Source organism: Chanodichthys erythropterus, chromosome 1 (genome assembly GCF_024489055.1).
Source record: "Chanodichthys erythropterus isolate Z2021 chromosome 1, ASM2448905v1, whole genome shotgun sequence".
Taxonomy (NCBI): Eukaryota; Metazoa; Chordata; class Actinopteri; order Cypriniformes; family Xenocyprididae; genus Chanodichthys; species Chanodichthys erythropterus.
In genome coordinates, this window is record NC_090221.1 from 14,762,499 (window position 1) to 14,782,778 (window position 20,280).

General features: G+C 36.9%; 2 protein-coding genes across 2 annotated transcripts; both read left to right on the forward strand.

Moving 5' to 3' along the window:
• On the forward strand, positions 1-13,180 carry xkrx (XK related X-linked). Its single transcript, XM_067388505.1, has 4 exons — positions 1-153; positions 223-734; positions 9,823-10,088; positions 11,209-13,180. Exons 2-4 carry the CDS (start codon positions 373-375, stop codon positions 12,009-12,011), a joined length of 1,431 nt encoding a protein of 476 aa, XP_067244606.1. The 5' UTR covers positions 1-153; positions 223-372; the 3' UTR covers positions 12,012-13,180.
• Positions 13,181-14,776: 1,596 nt separating this feature from the next.
• Positions 14,777-20,263, forward strand: nox1 (NADPH oxidase 1). Its single transcript, XM_067388519.1, has 13 exons — positions 14,777-14,831; positions 14,956-15,051; positions 15,210-15,320; positions 15,408-15,492; positions 16,110-16,261; positions 16,815-16,996; positions 17,091-17,217; positions 17,309-17,401; positions 17,499-17,740; positions 18,183-18,345; positions 18,504-18,650; positions 18,746-18,870; positions 19,531-20,263. The coding sequence occupies exons 1-13, from the start codon at positions 14,787-14,789 to the stop codon at positions 19,655-19,657; spliced, it is 1,695 nt and encodes a 564-aa protein (XP_067244620.1). The 5' UTR covers positions 14,777-14,786; the 3' UTR covers positions 19,658-20,263.
• Positions 20,264-20,280: the final 17 nt, after the last annotated feature.

Genomic DNA, 20,280 nt, shown 5'->3' on the forward strand with positions numbered 1-20,280 from the left:
GCAGCCAGAGACAGCGCAGGCTTTCAGTCACTGCATGTCAGGACACACCTGGCTTTCTGATCACAGACAATTCCGTTGAAAGTCTCTCTGCGAAATGGAAATAATCTGACATCTTAATGAATCGATGTGGGTGGCATCGTAATGTCTAGATCGGTACGTAGCATGCTTTGAAACACTAAAGTTAACTACATACATATATACTAATGTTACTTTCCTTCCCAGCACTGCATATGTGGCAATGTGCATTTGAGACGAGTTCACATACATGGACTACGCAGACGGTCATTTGAGATCTGAAACACCGAAACGATGAAGTTTCATGAACAATGGCACGAACGCTCCGCGGATCGAGACATATAAAGGGCACGAGAAATGGGGAAGATGGAAAACAACAAGCCAAGCGAGCATGACATCACGGAGGTGGTGGCGCAGCAGTCCGCCGCGAACCCGAGTGAGAACGGTATCATGATGGTGATCAACCACAGTAAAGTCGATCCACCCTTCAGCGTGTTGTGGTCGACGGTCCTGTACTGCGCAGAGTTCATATGTGCCTCCATGCTCATCCGCAGTTACCATGACTCTGAAGACGTGGTGTGGATGGGACTGACTATTACATTCATGCTGGTTCCGTCGGTGCTGACCCAGCTCACGCTGACGTTCGTTCACCGGGACTTGGGGAGAGACCGACCCCTTGTGCTCTTCATGCATCTGCTTCAGATGGGGCCTATCATAAGGTGAGAGATGGTGGCACTGAATGATCACATGACCACAATATTGATAAACACATGCATATCATCATGGTAGGTTTATTTTTAAAAGTAAGTTTTACTTGAAACGCTTGGCTACAAAAATTGATTATTTCCACTATTATTGTCCAAGAATTGTTATTGTACAAGATAGTTCATTGAACGCTTATTGAGTGTTTGTGGCAATGTGTTCTGACTCATGTTGTCACTATAAACTGTCACAATCGAAACTGAAATTAAAGGTTAGTGCACCCAAAAGTAAAATTTCAGGCATTAAGTAGGCCTACTCACCCTCGTGTCGTTCCACACCCATAAAACAATTCATCTTTGGAACACAAATTATGATTTTTTATTATTATTATTATTATTATTATTATTTATTTTTTTTAATTCCTCAATAGACAGCAATTTAACCTCCACTTTCAAGGTCCAGAAAGGTACTAAAGACATTATTAAAATAGTCCACGTGACTGCAGTGGTTCAACTTAAATATTATGTAGCGACGAGAATACTTTTTGTGTGCAAAAAAAACAACTTATTAGTAGTTGAATATAATCAGTTATGTTGAAGTTATTAATTTTAAACTTAAATATTATAGTAATGTACGAATTGAGGGTTCCCTGTATAGCTGGGAGAGATTTAACATGTATTAACATGTAGGCCTACCTGAAATATTTTACAAACAAATCAAATTGTGTAATACCGTGATATCTCTATACTAGTGCAAGAACATTCAAGAACAGTATAAGAACATTCAAACAGTACAGCAGAAAGCTTGAGACATTACCACCAAAATATTGGCATTGGTAAATGTCATTCTGAATAATCAGATATCGGTATAGGTGCCAAAATTTTGTATATATGAATCTTTCATTTAGACATAACCTTACAGTTTAATATAAAATTACATAGGTCAGTGATAAAGGGTTGGTTCACCCAAAAATGAAACTAATGTAATTTATTACTCACCCTCATCTTCGCAACACAAATTCCAAATAAATTCCATAAAATCTGATGACTCAGTGAGGCTTGCTTTGCCAGTAAGACAATTAACACTTTTAATGCCAAGAAAGCTATTAAAGTCATTTAAAAAAGTTCATGTAACTACAGTGGTTCAACTTTAATGTTATGAGGCAACTAGAATGTTTTTTTTTGTGCAAGTTTATTCAACAATATCTAGTGATGGGCGATTTCAAAACACTGATTCATGAAGCCTGCAATGGATTTTATCAAAAAAATATCTTAATTTGTGTTCCAATGATTAACAAAGGTCTTTCGGGTGTGGAACGACATGAGGGTGAGTAATTAATGACTGAATTTTAATTTTTGGGTGATATAACCCTTTAAGAATGTTCAAAGTTCAACTGTTACTGAAAATATCAGAAGTCTCCCAAAACACCTTTCAGATACAGGACTCCCATTGCTTCGGGCATCCATTTGTTTCAAATTTCAAAATGTGTTCAGTCTTGTTGAGCAAGTACTAACATGTTTTCCCAGTTATTAACATGGAGTTTGGGGAGTTTAGGATGTGAATGAGAGTAAAACCAAAAGTTCCCTGTGGGATTCAGTCTTATTGGTTGAAATTTAAATCTAAGGGTGTGTCATTTCTCTGTCTACCTTCAGTAATGTAATGACAGTGATACTATCTAGGTACTTTCTTCAGAAACTGTAGATACTATCTTCAAAGGCTGTTGACTGTATACAGCAGAAATCCTTGTCAAGTCTTATGACTAGTGTAAGCAACATATTTATATGATCAGCAGTGCACTACACTTGCTTTTTATGTACAGTAGCCTAATCAACATTTGAAGTGGATATTAAAAATATTAAAAATGCTTTTGCTTTGCAGATGATTTCTTACACAAAAAAAGCATTCAGTCTTCAGGTCTGCAAAAGCTTCAGATCAAATTGATATTCAAAGACAAACAGTGGCTGGTTATCATTTTAAGGTTTATTTATTTATATAAGGTATTATGCTATGACTGACTGTGTACACTATAGGCAACATCTGTTTCCCCTATTATTGTCAAGTCTGAAAAAAATATTAGAGGAATGCAGTATGCAGGCCCAACTTGTGGACTAACTCCATCTTTGGTATGCTGAGCTGAGGTCAGTAAGCAGTCAGTAGAATGTAAAGAGCAGATCAGTTCTAGGGTCAGCTCTATAAATATCTGACACAATGTCGTAAAAAGTGTCTTATCTTACTAAACCCAGATCATCCTGTTTCACAGCAAACATCTTATTGTATTTCTTGAGTGAAGAGCTCAGGGTGGGGGTGGTGCAGCACTTAGGCGTGGCGGCTTGGGGGGTTGGTTGGGTGTTTGGGGGGGTTGGTCCCCCTCTGGCCTGACAACAGTGCTGTGTATTTATGCGAATGTTTTCTCCTGTTGGTATTGGTCATACAATTCTGCATCGTTAAAGCATACTTGAAGCATTGTTGTGTTTTGCCAAATGTGTTAGGATAGGATAATATTTGGCCGAGATACAACTATGTGAAAATCTGGAACCTGAGGGTGCAAAAAAATCAAAATATTGAGAAAATCGTCATTGAAGTTGTCCAAACGAAGTCCTTAGCAATGCATATTAATTACAAAAAGTACATTTTTGATATATTTACAGTAGGAAATTTACAAAATATCTTCATGGAACATGATCTTTACTTAAAGGTGCAGTATGTAAGAATTTTGCAGTAAAATATCCAAAAACCATATTTTGTTTACTTATCCAAAATGTTTGCAACTATTTGTAAATAGTGAGAAAATTGCAATTTTAACCAAGGCTCTGGGATGTGTGAGGAGTGCCTGTCAATTGCATCATACCCGCGTTATCCTCGGTTTCCGGTTTTATTTTGTTGAAACCATGTAAACACCAAAGACGCTTTAATATTTACATGTTTTAATAGGCAAGGGAACAACTGTTTTGATATATTTATAGACAGAAAAACTAATTGTTGTTATATAGCTCAACACGCAAATTTTATTGTTTAAATCAAATTTTCTTTATTTTCATTTTTTTGTGAGTACCATGATTTACAATGCCTCAGAGAAGTAGCTAACACAGCATAATCAGATGCAGCTTTATTTTTAGTAACAGTAATACAGAATTTTCTCCATCATACAATATGTTTTAAAATGGATTACATGCCATTTATCAACACAAGCCATCCAGCATTTAATATGATATTCTAAAATCTAGGGCTGGGCGATGTATCGAATGCTTTTGTCACGCGCATTTCTTCAGTAAAGCCGGTTCCCTGATTGCCGCTAAATCGCCATCACCTGCTTTCAAATGAAGCGGCATTTAATAGACAGAGCCGTAGTTCACTGATAAGACACGCAATATCGCGTTCAATATCGACGGCGATACATATCGATATTGAACGCGATATTGCGTTTCTTATCAGTGAACTACGGCTCTGTCTATTAAATGCCGCTTCATTTGAAAGCAGGTGATGGCGATTAGGTTAATGCAAGGTATCTCAAACAAGTGTCTCACAGAGTAACGTTATAACATTTTCAACACTCTCAAATGTATCTAATATGATAAACAGTGCTGTGGTACCTCATACTCATGACCGGAAAAGCAGAAGTGGCACCTGTGGCATAGTAAAAGTTTCGCTGCTCGCGGCGTGTGTTGCGCAGTCGCTCCAGTGGCCACGTTCAGCTCTCACAACACTCGGTCCTGCTCTGCTTCATACTACAGTAATGTTAATAATCTCATCAGTGAACATCATTTCTTCCTGAATCCTATCCCAATTCTATTCCACCATCCGTTGAGGTGAAGACCACATGCCCCAAGATTCCGGCTCAAACTTGCCGTCATCAAGCTACACCTTTGTTTTGAATAGGCCTCTAACGACCTCTAGCGGACAGAAAATATTACATAGTGCACCTTTACTATCCTAATGATTTTTGGCATAAAAGAAAAATCGTTAATTTTGACCCATACAATGTATTGTTGGCTATTGCTACAAATATACCCATACAGATTATGACTGGTTTTGTGGTCCAGGGTCACAAATTTGGGCTACAAACACAGAAGTTGCATATTGAATCCTGATAAACTGTATCCTTTGGATGGAAAAAAAGCATCCGCCATTGGCAAGTATTAAATATCAAGATCAAAATAGCCACCTTCATCATCTCCTTATATAACAGGCGCTGTAGTTGCCTTGTAGAATCCAGAGGCTGTCTTTAGTAATCATTTTACCAAGCTCTGAATAACAGCTTTTTAACAGGCTCCTGTTTCTTCGTACAGCTAGGACAGACAGCTCTCGCTTTATTAGATTACAATTGACCCACACATTGTACATGTCATAATGTTGTGCATCATATTAGTTACATGTCTTAAATAGCTTATTTGTTTTATAATACATGTAGATGCTTTTTATGAATTTTACTGCAAAAGATGACTGAGGCTTTTAAAACACTAAGTGCTCTTAATGGTATCATGTTAAACAAACACTGAAAATAAAACATGTGAGATTAGTTTTAGGGCTAATTTACATGTTATCGAATAAACATGGCCACTCATGTAAACTGAAACAGCCTCTACCCACATACTGTCAAAGTGTTGAACTCTTGCTCAAAGCATCCTTCTCGTTTTACAGCAAAAAAAAAAGGTTCACAATGACTATGCTGTGATAAAATGAGCGGAAGTCAGTTATTTTTCATTTTGAGATAGGGCTAGGTTTAGATTTGAGAAGACATTTGGTGAGGCAACAGTGTGAGCAGAGTGAAGCTCACGTGATCTGTCACCTGATACGTTGCATATAGCAGTCGAGAACAAGTATTCCTAACTGCCAACTAACTACACAGAGATATGACAACCTCACACAATTTAATTACACAATCGGAGTGAATGGCTCTTGAAGGGATAGTTCACCCAAAAAAAAAATTTCTTTTACTCTTGTTCCAAACCTATAAATTTTTTTTTGTTCTGTGTAACCAAATAGAAAATATTTTAAAGGTGCCCTAGAATTGAAAATTGAATTTACCTCAGTATAGTTAAATAATTATAGTTCTGTACATGGAAATGACAGACAGTGAGTCTCAAACACCATTGTTTCCTCCTTCTTATGTAAATTTGATTTGTGCAAAAGACCTCTGAAGAACAGGCGAATCTCAACATAACTCCGACTGTGACGCAACAGTCGGGATCATTAATATGTACGCCCCCAACTTTTGCATATGCCAGCCCATGATCGAGGCAGTATTAAAGGGATAGTTCACCCAAAAATGAAAATTTGATGTTTATCTGCTTACCCCCAGCGCATCCAAGATGTAGGTGATTTTGTTTCTTCAGTAGAACACAAATGATGATTTTTAACTCCAACCGTTGCCGTCTGTCAGTCAAATAATGCTAGTGGATGGGAACTTCTTCTATAAGAGTAAATAAAACTTTCATAGACAAGACCAAATTAAACCCTCCGGCTCGTGACGACACATTGATGTCCTAAGACACAAAACGATCGGTTTGTGCGATAAACCGAACAGTATTTATATCATTTTTTAACTCTAATACACCACTATGTCCAACCGCGTGCAGCACTCGTTAGTAATGTCTGATCGCGCTCTGACAGCGGCAGTGATGTCTCGCTCTCATTGAAGTATATGCGCGAGACATCACTGCCGCTGTCAGAGCGCGATCAGACCAAACGAATCGAGTGATGAATGCAGTTGGACATAGTGGTTTATTAGAGGTAAAAAATGATATAAATACTGTTCGGTTTCTCGCACAAACCGATCGTTTCGTGTCTTAGGACATCAATGTGTCGTCACGAGCCACAGGGTTTAATTTGGACTTGTTTATGAAAGTTTTATTTACTCTTATAGTAGAAGTTCCCATCCACTGCATTATACGACTGACAGACAGCAACGGTTGGAGTTAAAAATAAACATCAAATTTTCATTTTTTGGTGAACTATCCCTTTAAGGTTTGGAGCTGCACAACAGAACCAACAGACTTTATGCAGGTATTGTGAAGCAAGCAAGGACAACAGTGATAAATGGCAGATGGAGCAATAATAACTGACATGATCCATAATATCATGACATTTTTAGTGATATTTGTAAATTGTCTTTCTAAATGTTTTGTTAGCATGTTGCTAATGTACTGTTAAATGCGATTAAAGTTACCATAGTTTCTTACTGTATTCACGGAGACAAGAGCCGTCGTTATTTTCATTATTAAACACTTGCAGTCTGTATAATTCATAAACACAACTTCATTCTTTATAAATCTTTCCAAGAATGTGTAACATTAGCTTTAGCCATGGAGCCTCAAACTTATTCAGAATCAAATGTAAACATCCAAATAAATACCATACTTGCATGATCTGATATGCCGCATGACGAACACTTTGTAGAGATAAATTTTAAGGGTTATATTAGCTGTGTGAACTTTGTTTATGCAATGTATTATAGAGTTGCGAGCTCGGGGAGCGCGAGTATTTAAAGGGGACGCACAAAGAATAGGCGCATTTATAATTATTCCCCAAAATAGGCAGTTAAAAAACTGAATAATAAAAAATCTATGGGGTATTTTGAGCTGACATATTCAGGGGACACCTTAGACTTATATTACATCTTTTGAAAAAGCGTTCTATGGCACCTTTAAAGAATCTTAGTGCCTAAACAGTTTTGGTTCCCATTGACTTCTATTACATGGAGGGGAACAAAAAATTCTCAAAATATCATCTTTTATGTTCCACCACAGAAAAAAAGTCATACCGGTCTGGAATATGAGTAAATGGTGACATAGATTTAATTTTTGGGTAGATTATCCCATTAAGAAATATATTACTGTAATGCTTTGTGATTTAGGGTTTAGGGTTAGACAAAGTAAAATTATCAATGCTGACTGTGAAAAATTGGTTAGTCAAATAGGATATAAACCACTTAAGAACATTCCCCACTGATTGGTGTAATGCTCCAAGCAAGAGATAAGAATGAAGTGATTCAAAGTATCAAATTCTGCTGTTAAAGGATGGTTCACCCAAAAATGAAAATTCTGTCATCATTTACTCACCATTTTCTTCCAAACCTGTATTTTTTATTTTTTTATTATTATTTTTTTTATGTTGAACACAAAGGAAGATATTTTAAAGAATGTGTTAAACTGAACAGTTTTGGGGCTCCATTACCTTGCATATATTTGTATTTTTTTTTCCTACTATGGAAGTCAATGGTGGCCCAAAGCGGCCTGGTTACAAACTTTTTTCAAAATATATTTCTTTGTGTTCAACAGAACAAAGACATTTTCACAGGTTTGGAACAACTTGAGGGTGAGTAAATGATGACAGAATTTTCATTTTTGGGTGAACTATCCCCGAGTATTTGCTTCTGCATCCAAGTATCTGTTTGAAAAAATGTTGAGCTGGGCTGGGCGCTATGACGATAAATATTGTTACTGCGGAATAAAATGTATATCGTTAGAGATTTTGCTATATTGTATATATTGCGTTATGTATATATAGCACTAGTGACAATTCAATTTCACAGTGATGAAATGCATAAACGAGAACATAAAGAGCGGGACGTGTGTGTAAGCGCGTGCACAGAAAGCTGCATCTCTCAGCATGAGATCATGAATTTAATTCTCTTTCACACCTAGTTGCGCTTGAATGGTCGAATACACATATTTTATCAAAATGCCTATCGTGTGAAGTATTCATGTAAACACAGCCGGTTATGTCTCAAAGTAAACAGTTGGGTGTAAAGTGACAGCTGTCATTAATGTGAATCAAACAAAAGAGAAAATAACTTACTGCTCTTTACAGAATTTTTTAGCTTTAGTATGTATAAGTATAAGTATTTATATTTAATTCATACAGTGAAGACTGCAATATTTTATTTTTAGATTTTTTTTTACTAATTCAAACTACATAACAAATAAACCTATTGTACCTGAAAAATGTAATTTGTTTAATTCTTATTTTTTTATATATATTTTTTGCCCTATTGTTTGTAATTTGCTACTTTTTTCTTATTTTTAATAACAGAAATGAGATAAAATAACACAAAAATAACTAAATCATGATAAATGGTATATATTGTATATATATATATTGTTCATATCGCCCACCACTAATGTGGAGAAATAATGTCTTGTGAAGAGGCAGCAGATTTTAATTGATCTATAATTTTGTAGAGTGTAGCAAGGGCTCTTGTTATAAAAATGTACACGCAGCCCTTGACACAATATTTTTGTGTTCCCGCTCTGGACTAGAAACAGAGCAAATCATGAGTATAAAGTTGATTATACATACCCACAGTACTGGGGAATCCATTCATTTTTGTTGAAACAGGATTCTTTGGTGAATAGCAAGTAATTAAATAAAAATCTTTTTTAACATTATAAATGTCTTTACTGTCACTTTTAAACAATTTAAGGTGCCCTTGCTGAATAAAAGTATTATTTCTTTAATAGTTAATTTGATTAGAGTTTAAAGGCAAAACTTTATTCAAATTGTGGGTTAATTATGTACTCAAGCAGGACTGTTGTGAAGTTGTCACCCAGAATGAGCAACACGTTTCTCATATTTCAGCAAATTACAAGCTGATAAACTGGTTTGACATGTTTGATCGCTAAGATATTGCTGCCACCTTGTGGAAACACAAGGTGTACGAGTAGTAAAAGTCTGCTGTGTTTGCTCAAATTTGTAATAATTAAAAGTTTATATTTCATGGTGTATATACAGTCAAATCAAAAATTATTCAGACACTAGATAGCATTTTTGATATTTCTTTACTAGTGGGTGCTGGACACTTTAGTTCATGTAAGTGAGGATAGCAAAATAAACTGTGACATATTATGCCCAATAATTCTTCATACAGTGGACTACCAGTAAAACTAATTAAAATTTGGGACCAAAAATGATTCAGACACTTTGACCTGATGAAGTGTTATCTGACATAATTAAGATGATTTTTTTCTGACACAGTTTAACTCTGAGATCTTGTCATATTTTATTTTTTGGTTTGACTGTAAATCATTAGTCCATACAATCCATTGTAAACAGCAGAATGAGTTTTTTTGCAGTATCTGACTGATTCTTTTTATCTTCTTTGAACAGGTGCATTGAAGCTCTTGTTGTTTACTGCCAGGCAGGTAAAAAGGAGGAACCATATGTTACCATTTCAAGAAAGATCAAGCTAAAGCACGGCAAAGGCTTAGGCCCAGCCTTCGAATGTGAGATCGGACACTCTGAGCGCAAGCTAGCTGTCCACCGCAATGCCTTCAAACGCACAGCTGTCATCCAGGCCTTCCTAGGCTCCACCCCTCAACTCACTCTACAGCTCTACGCTACAATTCAGGAAAAATACGTCCTTTCCACACGGCGTGAGTTTAATTTATTTACCAGATTCCAATTGTAATGTTGTTAACACTTTACAAATAGATCCCATTAATTAATTAAAGGGATAGTTCACCCAAAATTGAAATTTTTGTCATTGTTTACTCCCCCTCAAGTTGTTACAAACCTGTATACATTCCTTTGTTCCGCTGTACACAAAGGAAGATATGTGGAAGAATGTTCGTAACCAAGCAGATCTCACCCCCCATTCACCTACTATGGTATCTGCTAGGACCAATCAGAATCTAGCATTTCAGTGAGCCTTTGTTAAAGCTGCTGCTGCTGTTCTTTCTTCAATCGAAAAGAAATTAAGGTTTTTGATGAAAACATTCCAGGATTATTCTCCTTATAGTGGACTTTAATGGCTTTCAAATGGTTGAAGGTCAAAAATACAGTTTTAGTGCAGCTTCAAAGGGCTTTAAACGATACATGACGAGGAATAAGGGTCTTATCTAGCGAAACGATTGGTCATTTTCGAAAGAAATACAACTGTATATGCTTTATAAACACAAATGATCGCCTTGCACGTGTTTCCGCTTTCCGTATTCTTCAAAAAGTTTACGTTGTATGTCCTACCCTTTCCTATTCAACTTACGGAACGAACGCGACACCAGTTAAATTTTTTTTCCGTAAGTAGAATAGGAAAGGGTAGGACAGTGCAAAGCACGTGCAAGGCGATCATTTGTGTTTATAAAGCATATACAGTTGTATTTTTTTCGAAAATGACCGATCATTTCGCTAGATATGACCCTTATTCCTCGTCTGGTATCATTTAAAGCACTTTGAAGCTGCACTGAAACTGTAATTTTGACCTTCAACCGTTTGGAGGCCATTGAAGTCCACTACAAGGAGAATAATCCTGGAATGTTTTCATCAAAAACCTTAATTTCTTTTCGACTGAAGAAAGAAGGACATGAATATCTTGGATGACTTGGGGATGAGTAAATTATCAGGAAAATTTTATTTGAAAGTGAACTAATCCTTTGAGTAAGATGAATAAATGCTTTAGAAGTATTTTTCATTGTTCGTTCATGTTAGCTAATCATAAGCTCATCATAAAGTGTACGATATCGTTTACACTAATGCTCATCCTATTTGTTTTTACAGTTGCCCTGATGATCATTTCCTTGATATCAATCGTATACGGGGCTTTAGTTTGCAGTGTTCTGGCCATACAGATCAAGTATGATGACTACAAAGTGCGAATGAAACCTGCTGCCTACCTGTGCATGATCCTCTGGAGAGGGCTAGAGATCGCGACGCGGATCACCACCTTGGTGCTTTTCAGCTCAGCGTGCAGACTCTGGGTGATCCTGGTGGGCCTGACCAACCTGTTCTTCTTCTTCTTCCAACCATGGGTTGAGTTCTGGGCAAGGAAGGCATCATTGCCTGATAACATAGAGAACAACTTCAGTAAGCTGGGCACCACCGTGGTGCTCTGCATGGTCACGTTCCTCTACGCCTGCATCAATATTTTCTGCTGGTCCGCCGTGCAGCTGGACCTAGCCGACCACGACCTGATGGAGAAACAGCCCCGCTGGAGACGCTTGGCGATTTACTACACCGTTCGCTTTATAGAGAACGTGACCCTCATCGTCTTGTGGTACTACTTCAAGAAAGACTTCTACGTATACGTGTGCACGCCCCTGCTGGTGGTGCAACTTATCGTGTGCTACAGCCTGGCTGTGCTCTTCATGTTGCTCTTCCATCAGTTCTGCCATCCGTGCCGCAGACTCTTCCACTACAACGTCGAGGACTGTTTACGTTGTGCGTGCTGCTCGAGGAAAAAGCAATCTGAGCAACCTGCAGCCAATGCAGATGGTCCTCAGGAACATGCACCTCCTGATCTCACTAACCACCTGACAGATAGAGAAACTGATATTTTGGATGATAACATGGAGGCAGCATGAATTCAGTCCGCTGTTTATTGTAGCGCTGTTCGGGGCCATGCTAGGCGTATTTGCACATATCCTTACTAAGGAGTATTATTTTGAGATTATGAACTATGCGATGTCTACTGTACTCAGTGAAGGAACAATTGATTATATAGGGTCCCAAAAGCTTCAGGAATTTTGTTTTATGCCATTTGGAGCTGTCCTCCAAGAAAGAAGGTTTAGAGCATGATAACAACCTTGTTACATTTATGTGGAGAGGGTAGCTCATCATTTATTAATTGTAGAAGTCTGACCCATTTCTTCTTGTTGGCCATTGAAGACCAAAGAATGCCTTCGGTTGAATTATGCTGTGCTGATTCACAAAGGCAGCTTTCATTAGGGAGCTGCATGGCCAGTCAGTAGGCCAGGTGTGTGGGAAATGTGCCAATTTTGGTACCTGCTGCCCTAACCTTTTACAGGAAACTGTGACTCAACTAGCCAAAGAGCCTTTTGAACTTTTCTTAAGTTTGCTTCAGCAGCTCTGTGCTTTTTATTAAACCTTTAGATTTGGAGAGGTGTATTTAATGTTAAAAATTTAACTTGCATTTGCCTTAATATTGTGTGATTGTGATTTTGTGCCTGAATAGACTAATGTTCTTAATTTTCCACTGGCAAAAGAGATGTTTGTTTGTTTATTTTGTATGGAAATATTGTTTGCCTGAATTATGTGCCTCTTTAGTACTAAGTTGGAATATATGAATAAAGATGCATTGAATATTTGAATCATGCCTGATAATTATGATTGTGATCTAAAGCATGCCTTTACAAAAGTGTTTGGCTCATAATAAAGATTTTCAGGTGAATCACCTTCTGAAACCTGTTTAGAATATATCTTGGTCATATTTCAATTCAAAATCAATAGAAATGAATAAATTAAAAAAAATGTATATAGGCTAATGTTGCAATGTGAATGCTGTAACAGAAAAAAATACATTAGCTATACTTTACTGTATGTTATGCATTATTTAAATAGTCAAATACTTATATATAATGGTTTTTGTTGAGTTGCTTTTAATATAAAAACACTGTAGTACAATTTCTTAATCGTAATGTGGTAATGAGAATCATCACTGAGTGAACATAATGGAAAGCAAAACGTAATAGTAAAATGTCTGAACGCATTTGTAATGTGAGGGGAAAATGTGCCAATTAGTGCCCAAACTAAAATAAAAAATATAAAAAATAGTCTTCATTTTCTTATTATTTATATGTGATAAGTTCATTTGTGAGTGTGTTTATGAGGACACAAATCAAATGTATATAACGACATGGGTATTACAACGTAAACATGGTTTATGTGGACACTTCCTGTGTCCTCGTAAACCAAATGGCTTAAAAAACATCCTAAACGGTGTTTTTTCTGTTGTTGTTGTTGTTGTTGTTGTGTTTTTTTTGACATTCAAAAAATGCAGACAGTTTCCTGTGATGGGTAGTTTTAGGGGTAGGGTTAATGTAGTGTTCCCAAACTTTTTAGCATGGAGTACCCCCTGAAGGCGTTACCATCCTTCCGCGTACCCCCTCTCTTCCACTTCGACTGCAGTCACACTTTTACTATTAAAAATGGATTTTCCAGTGCAGTTTTTACCTTTATGAATAACTTTATAAAATAAATAATGTTTTAAATAAAAATTTTCAATAGAGAAATATGCAATGATGGTAAAACTAAGTAACATTTTTAAATATTAAACTAAAACCGCCAGTAGGTGGCAGCAAGTCACTGTTTTTATGAGTGAGTCATCGAGTCATTCATTCAGTAACGAAGCAAGTGGCTGTGAATGAATCATTGAATCGACTCTCAATTCGTTCAAAGCCGCAGAATTGTTCGCGAAACACAGAAGTGTGTTGTAGTTCTGCTGTGGTTTTCGTTATTATTTCGTTGCAAAATAGAGTAAATATTGGCAGTACTGTGTTTAAAATCTACGTTTTGTTTTTTGACCTGTTGTATAATAATGTCACGTTTGCAGTCATGTGGATATTTGGGAACAATTGCATTCTTGTTCGTTATCGTCATTAAATACAAGAACTCACACAAGGTGTGTTTTTGTACCGGAGAAAGTTTGAGTCTTAAATCAAAATTAATCCATTATCTGTGTCTATATTTGTTCTTCATGCGAGTAAGTGCTAAATCCCCACTTTTACAAAGGTGCATTGTCGAGAACGACAGTAATAGCGCGATTTAAGGCAGCAGATTCGCATGCATGCTTGACTGCAAATGATGACGTAATTTGATTAAATGATTTACGACATTTTGGCAGTTAGAAATACATGCTCTATTTTAATATTATTTTAAGGTAGAGTTAAATTAACTACTCAGCATTTTGTTCGCGTACGTTACCCCCTTTTGTCACCTCACGTACCCCCAGGGGTACGCGTACCCCAGTTTGGGAACCACTGTAGGGGGATAAAATATACAGTTTGTACAGTATAAAAACCATTACGTCTATGGAGAGTCCCCGTAAACCCCTTGTATACTTGAATAGTTTTTTAATTGAGAAAAAATTGTTGACATTTTGCAACGGCCAAGCCCATAGTTTATGTAACAGTTTCCAGTCAAATACCAAGACACACTTACAGTCATGTTAATAGCTTCCCCTCGGGAATTTCTTCAGACATGCAACATAAACAAAATCATTTTTACAGTCCATTTCCTGGTCAACGCGGACAGTAGAGGGTGGAGTCATGAACAGGTGAGTAAAATAGCGCTCGTCTGCGAGAAGTGTTCATTCATGTAGGCAGTGTTACAGAGTAAAGATGAGCAACTGGATAATCAATCACGGACTGAGTGCCTTCATCGTGGTAAGAGGCATTGTTTTGCTGACTATTTACTTGAATGGAAATTTGCTAATGCAGTTAACTATAAAGTTTAAGTTAAAATAAGTCTTATTTTTTGACTTAAGTTATTGATGATCTGTATTTGTAGGTGGTGTGGATGGGCATCAACATCTTTCTGTTTGTCCACTTCTACTTATTCTATGATCAGGGACCACAATTTGAATACACTCGTGAACTTTTAGGGGTAAGTTCTGACAGGAAAAAAAGGCATTTTACAAAGCATTCTCCAAGGAAGAATAGTTTATGCTTATTTTATGACATCTAAAGTTAGGTTTTCATGTAGTAAAAGAGAGATAAGCAGAGTAGAAGTATTGAAAGTGAATGTAATACTGTTTCTTTCAGTCTGCATTGCCCTGGGCCAGAGCTCCAGCTGCTGTACTCAACTTCAACTGCATGCTGATTCTTCTGCCAGTATGCCGCAACCTGCTGTCTCTTCTCCGTGGCTCTTTCATGGTGAGTTGCTGCACACTTGTACCTTTGTGTTTGAGATATAGTATATGAAACCCTCTGTAAGTATTTTCCCTCCTGTCCATGTTTTAGTGCTGTGGACGAACAATGAGGAAACAGCTGGACAAAAATCTGACTTTCCACAAATTGGTTGCTTACATGATTGCTCTAATGACAGGTAAACAACATTTCCTTGAAACTTATTAGGAATTTTGTTGTGCTTATAGTAGGCTTGACTTTTACCTGAATGACAGTATGTTTTACAAGAAAGCCTCACATGTGCAATAGCTATTCACATTTACACTGGCTTTTTTTTCCATGCTGTGATGCAATAGGACACAAAATCAAACATTTTATCATTGTTAATAACACAGTCTGAGCCATAGTCTTGAGTGTTTTACCCCGATAACCCTAGCATTGCAGGCAGTGTTATTCTTAAAGGCCAAATCTGGATAAACATTGACCAAGTTTTGATTTTGCAAGAAGCTGATTCTTGTATTTAACACATTTGTGTCTGGCTAAAGATACATATGTTTCATATGTCACTGTGAAAAGACGGATGTAAAAAAAAAAAAGAAGAAAAAAAACTAACTTAACTTTAGAGGAACATCCAAAGAAGTTTTTGTCTGATATGCTGTATTTTTAAGTTTTATTAAACAACTTCATGGGTTAGAGCAAGCATCTTCAACCTGGTCTGTGGACCCCTGAAAATATTTGAGGGGGTCCTGCATGGATATATAAATATTTTTTTCATGGTATCTGATTTTGATCATATGAAATCTTTCTTTAATGCAGCTGTTCACACCGTTGCTCATTTGCTTAATGTGGAATGGTACAGCAACAGCTTAGAAGGTCGATATGGGCCTCTCGCTGGTAATCTCTCCATGCTTGACGACTCCAGTGAATTAAATACTACTTACCTTAATCCTGTTCGCTCCAATACTACGGTGAGTTACTGTACTTTTATTAAGATTTTTTATATATACTAACATTCAAAAATTGTGGGTCAGTAAGATGCATCAAATTTATCAAAAGTGACAGGAGACATTTATAATGTTTCAAAAGTTTTCTATTTCAAATAAATGCTTGATGAACTTTCTATTCATCAAACAATCCTGAAAAAAAACGTATCATGTTTCCACAAAAATATTAAGCAGCAAAACCGGTTTTAACTGTGATAGTAAAAAAAAAATGTTTCTTAAGCACCGTATGATAGAAATCATTGAATGTGACTGAAGCCTGGAGTAATGATGCTTTGCCATCACAGGAATAAATTACATTTTAAAATATATTAAACCATGAAGTTACTTTAAATCAATATATCACAATATTACTATTTTTATTGTATTTTCAATCACATAAATGCCACCTTGGTGTTTTCAAAAACATTAAAAAAATCTTACCAGCCCCAAACGCATGAACAAGTAGATTACAACTGAGTTCAGTACTCTATAATGGGATGTGATATGCCTTCTCTAATCTTGTTTCCTTGTTCTCCAGACTCCAACTATTTTTGTGTTCACCACTATCGCTGGTCTCACAGGTGTCGTCATAACTCTTGCCCTCATCCTCATTATCACTTCCTCTATGGAAGTCATTCGCAGAAGCTACTTTGAGGTGTTTTGGTACACGCATCACCTCTTCATCATTTTCTTTGCTGGCTTGGTTTTCCACGGTGCAGGGTAAGGACTATTTCCTGTTTGAGCCTAATTTTAAAACTTTTTTTATATTGAATTATTAAAAGCAAGTAAAACATGCTGTTTGGTTTATGTCCAGACGCATTGTGCGAAGTCAGCAAGTGACCAACCCACCTCACGATACTTCCTTCTGTGATGAGCAGCCAGAGAACTGGGGGAAAATTCCTGAATGTCCAATTCCGCAGTTTGCCGGAGGCTTTCCTCAGGTAAAAGTTGTCAAATTTACAAATCCACAAACCTATGATAGATTTATTTTTGGTGGTTGCTGATTTCAATTTTCTGAATCTTGTGTTGCAGACCTGGATGTGGGTGATTGGGCCGATGATAATTTACCTTTGTGAGCGGCTGCTACGTTTCATTCGCTACATGCAGCCTGTCAGTTATAGGAAGGTGTGTTGTCGTGGATGTTTTGACAAAACTACAGATATACGGTTCATCTGAACCCCATCACAACTGCTGACAAACTGTGTTCATGCTTGCTTACTAGATTGTAATCCGCCCATCTAAAGTGTTGGAACTACAGCTGGTTAAGCCTGGATTCAAGATGGAAGTTGGCCAGTATGTGTTCCTCAATTGTCCAGCAATATCTCAGCTGGAGTGGCACCCGTTCACCATGACATCTGCCCCGGAGGAAGACTTCTTTAGTGTGCACATCCGCTCAGTTGGAGACTGGACTGAAACGCTCATCAGTATGGTTGAAAACCTACCAGAGGGTGGGCAAGGACCTAAGTATGTACCATTTTACTTATTCTCTAGGCACAAAATATTCATGCAATCTTCAAAAAGCAGTTTGTAATTTCAACTTTGTGAAGTTGTGATAGCCTTTTCCTCCCTATTGTGGCATATGTCTGCGTAAAAGAGCTTCTCAAACAAGAAAAAATATAGGGTGGGACTTGATTTTTATCTATCAGGAATTGATTGGATGGTTGTGGTTTGCTATTGCTGTGGTCTCATTTAAGTGACAGGAAGTTATTTTGATTAAAAGTTACGAGGGCACAGATTTTTAATGATGTGCATGGATAAATAATTTATAATAAACACTGAATATTCCAAAAAAAATGAGGAATTGTCAATTTTGATTGTCACTTAGTATGCAAACACATAGATAATAGTAAACAGTAACGGTAAAATCTCAAGAATAATGTGTGGATATTTAATTTTTTTTTGTCAGGATGGGTGTGGATGGCCCGTTTGGAACTGCTAGCGAGGATGTATTTGATTACGAGGTCAGCATGCTGGTGGGTTGTGGGATTGGAGTGACCCCATTTGCCTCTATCCTGAAGTCCATTTGGTACAAGTTTAAAGACTCCGACCCTAAACTACGAACAAAGAGGGTAAGAACATTTGGGCCCAGTATAAGGAAGTTGATGCAAAGGTTGTGTACAGTCACTGTTGTTGCGGTGATTACAAAGGTTGCCTTCATGCCCTAGATATCAAAGTCCAGCATTCCTTGAAACTCAGTTTCCTTTCCATTTCTGACGTTTGTGTTTAGATTTACTTCTACTGGCTGTGTAGGGAGACACATGCCTTTGAGTGGTTTGCAGATCTCCTACAGGTCCTTGAGAGAGAAATGGAAGAACGAGGATTGAGGGACTTCCTCACTTATAAGCTCTACCTCACTGGATGGGACCAGAGTCATGTACGTTCAAAAAAATCTCCTGAAAAGCAAGTTAACATTAATTGAAGTATGAGTAATGTGTGCATGTCACAGCACATCTAATCTTGCGTTTACAGGCAGACCATGCAATGGTGCATTTTGATAAAGATACAGATATCATCACCGGTCTAAAGCAGAAGACTCATTATGGCCGACCGAACTGGGAAAGAGAATTTGAGCAAGTTCGGCAAGAAAACCCATCGTACGTTTTAAAACTTCATGTTTTTGCTTCCTATAAGGGCCATTCTACAGAATTATTGCAAGCTGCTGTCCCACAACCAAAAAACACATTTAAAAAGCATTCAAGTATTCAAATTTTAGATGCTCACTAAGATCTTTCTATTATCTGTTAAGCTTAATATATATTTAAAAAATCATCATTTATCGGGTACTTTCAATTGGGAAGCGACTGTCCCAAAACCTAACCCCTAAATTTGAACTATTAAGTGAAGTTAATTTCTATTTTTAAATCATGAAACTTTATGTAAAGTGTCCCGCATTTTTACGTCACTACCGAAACAGACTGATTTTAACTACACCACTACATTTTTGATCAGGAGATATTCCCATGTCCCTCCCTCTCATAGCCTCTTTTACAAGGTAGTACAAAATCTTAATAGGTCAATGTAACCCTTCTTATGAAATTATTTTTTATTGCGTTTCGGTAGTGACAAATTTGGGGAGAGGGAAAAAAATTCCGAAACTTTTTTGGATATTATACAATTTGAATACAAAATGTGTGGAAAAATACAGGTTTTTTTTTTCAAGATGTTTTGAACGGACTTTGAACCAGTTCTGTAGAATGGCCCATATATGACATTCAAAAATATCCCAACACTAACATTTTATTTGAAATATCCAGATCTGTAGTTGGAACTTTCTTGTGTGGCCCACAAGCCTTAGCGAAGGACTTGGAGAAGAAATGTGTGAAGTACTCAGATGTGGATCCACGAAGAACCAAGTTTTACTTCAACAAAGAGAACTTCTGAGGAAATACTTTGCAGGAAACCTAATTCTCTCGAAGGACTTGTGCACTAGAGATTGTGTTCTTCAGCAGTATCATGATTTTTCATACCTCAAATATTTCCATCTGAATGATTCTGCATTACTGTGAGACTACGTGAGAAAAAAAAAAAAAAGACAACCTTCCTCCTGGAAAGTGCGCAACTTGCTGGAAGTGACTAATTCCGTGTCTGAGTCAAAAGTCCACGCATTGTATTTCTTTCTTTCAAGGTTTGGCTTTTCAAGTTCCTGGTTAGAAATGAATCGCCAAGAATCAGGGAAATAAGAACTACATCAGAATGTATTGTGATTTTAAATTCCTTCTTGTGTAAATAAGTGAACTCTAAAATTAGCATGGCAAGAAGTTACTGAAAAGCACTGAGCATTTTAGCTCCCTGTGAAAGTGAAAAAGTAAAAGAATGGATTTTTTTTTTTTTTTAAGAAGCACACATTATCTAACATGTCACATATGGTTAGTCACTGATTGTGTACCCTTTTAAACAAATAAAACAACCATCATAGAAGTTGTTAATACTGTACATTATACATGTTTTTTCGAAATTGTTTTTATAAATAAAATAACAATATCCAGTTGTTTATTTCAAAATCC

What these genes read in the sequence shown, in the direction of transcription:
- nox1 (XM_067388519.1), top strand. Translation starts at nt 14,787, where the DNA reads ATGAGCAACTGGATAATCAATCACGGACTGAGTGCCTTCATCGTG. An exon ending in ACACTCGTGAACTTTTAGGG is followed by an intron (nt 15,052 to 15,209) that starts GTAAGTTCTGAC and finishes TGTTTCTTTCAG; the next exon opens with TCTGCATTGCCCTGGGCCAG. An exon ending in CTAAACTACGAACAAAGAGG is followed by an intron (nt 18,346 to 18,503) that starts GTAAGAACATTT and finishes GTTTGTGTTTAG; the next exon opens with ATTTACTTCTACTGGCTGTG.
- xkrx (XM_067388505.1), top strand. Translation starts at nt 373, where the DNA reads ATGGGGAAGATGGAAAACAACAAGCCAAGCGAGCATGACATCACGGAG. An exon ending in CAGATGGGGCCTATCATAAG is followed by an intron (nt 735 to 9,822) that starts GTGAGAGATGGT and finishes TTCTTTGAACAG; the next exon opens with GTGCATTGAAGCTCTTGTTG. An exon ending in ATACGTCCTTTCCACACGGC is followed by an intron (nt 10,089 to 11,208) that starts GTGAGTTTAATT and finishes TTGTTTTTACAG; the next exon opens with TTGCCCTGATGATCATTTCC.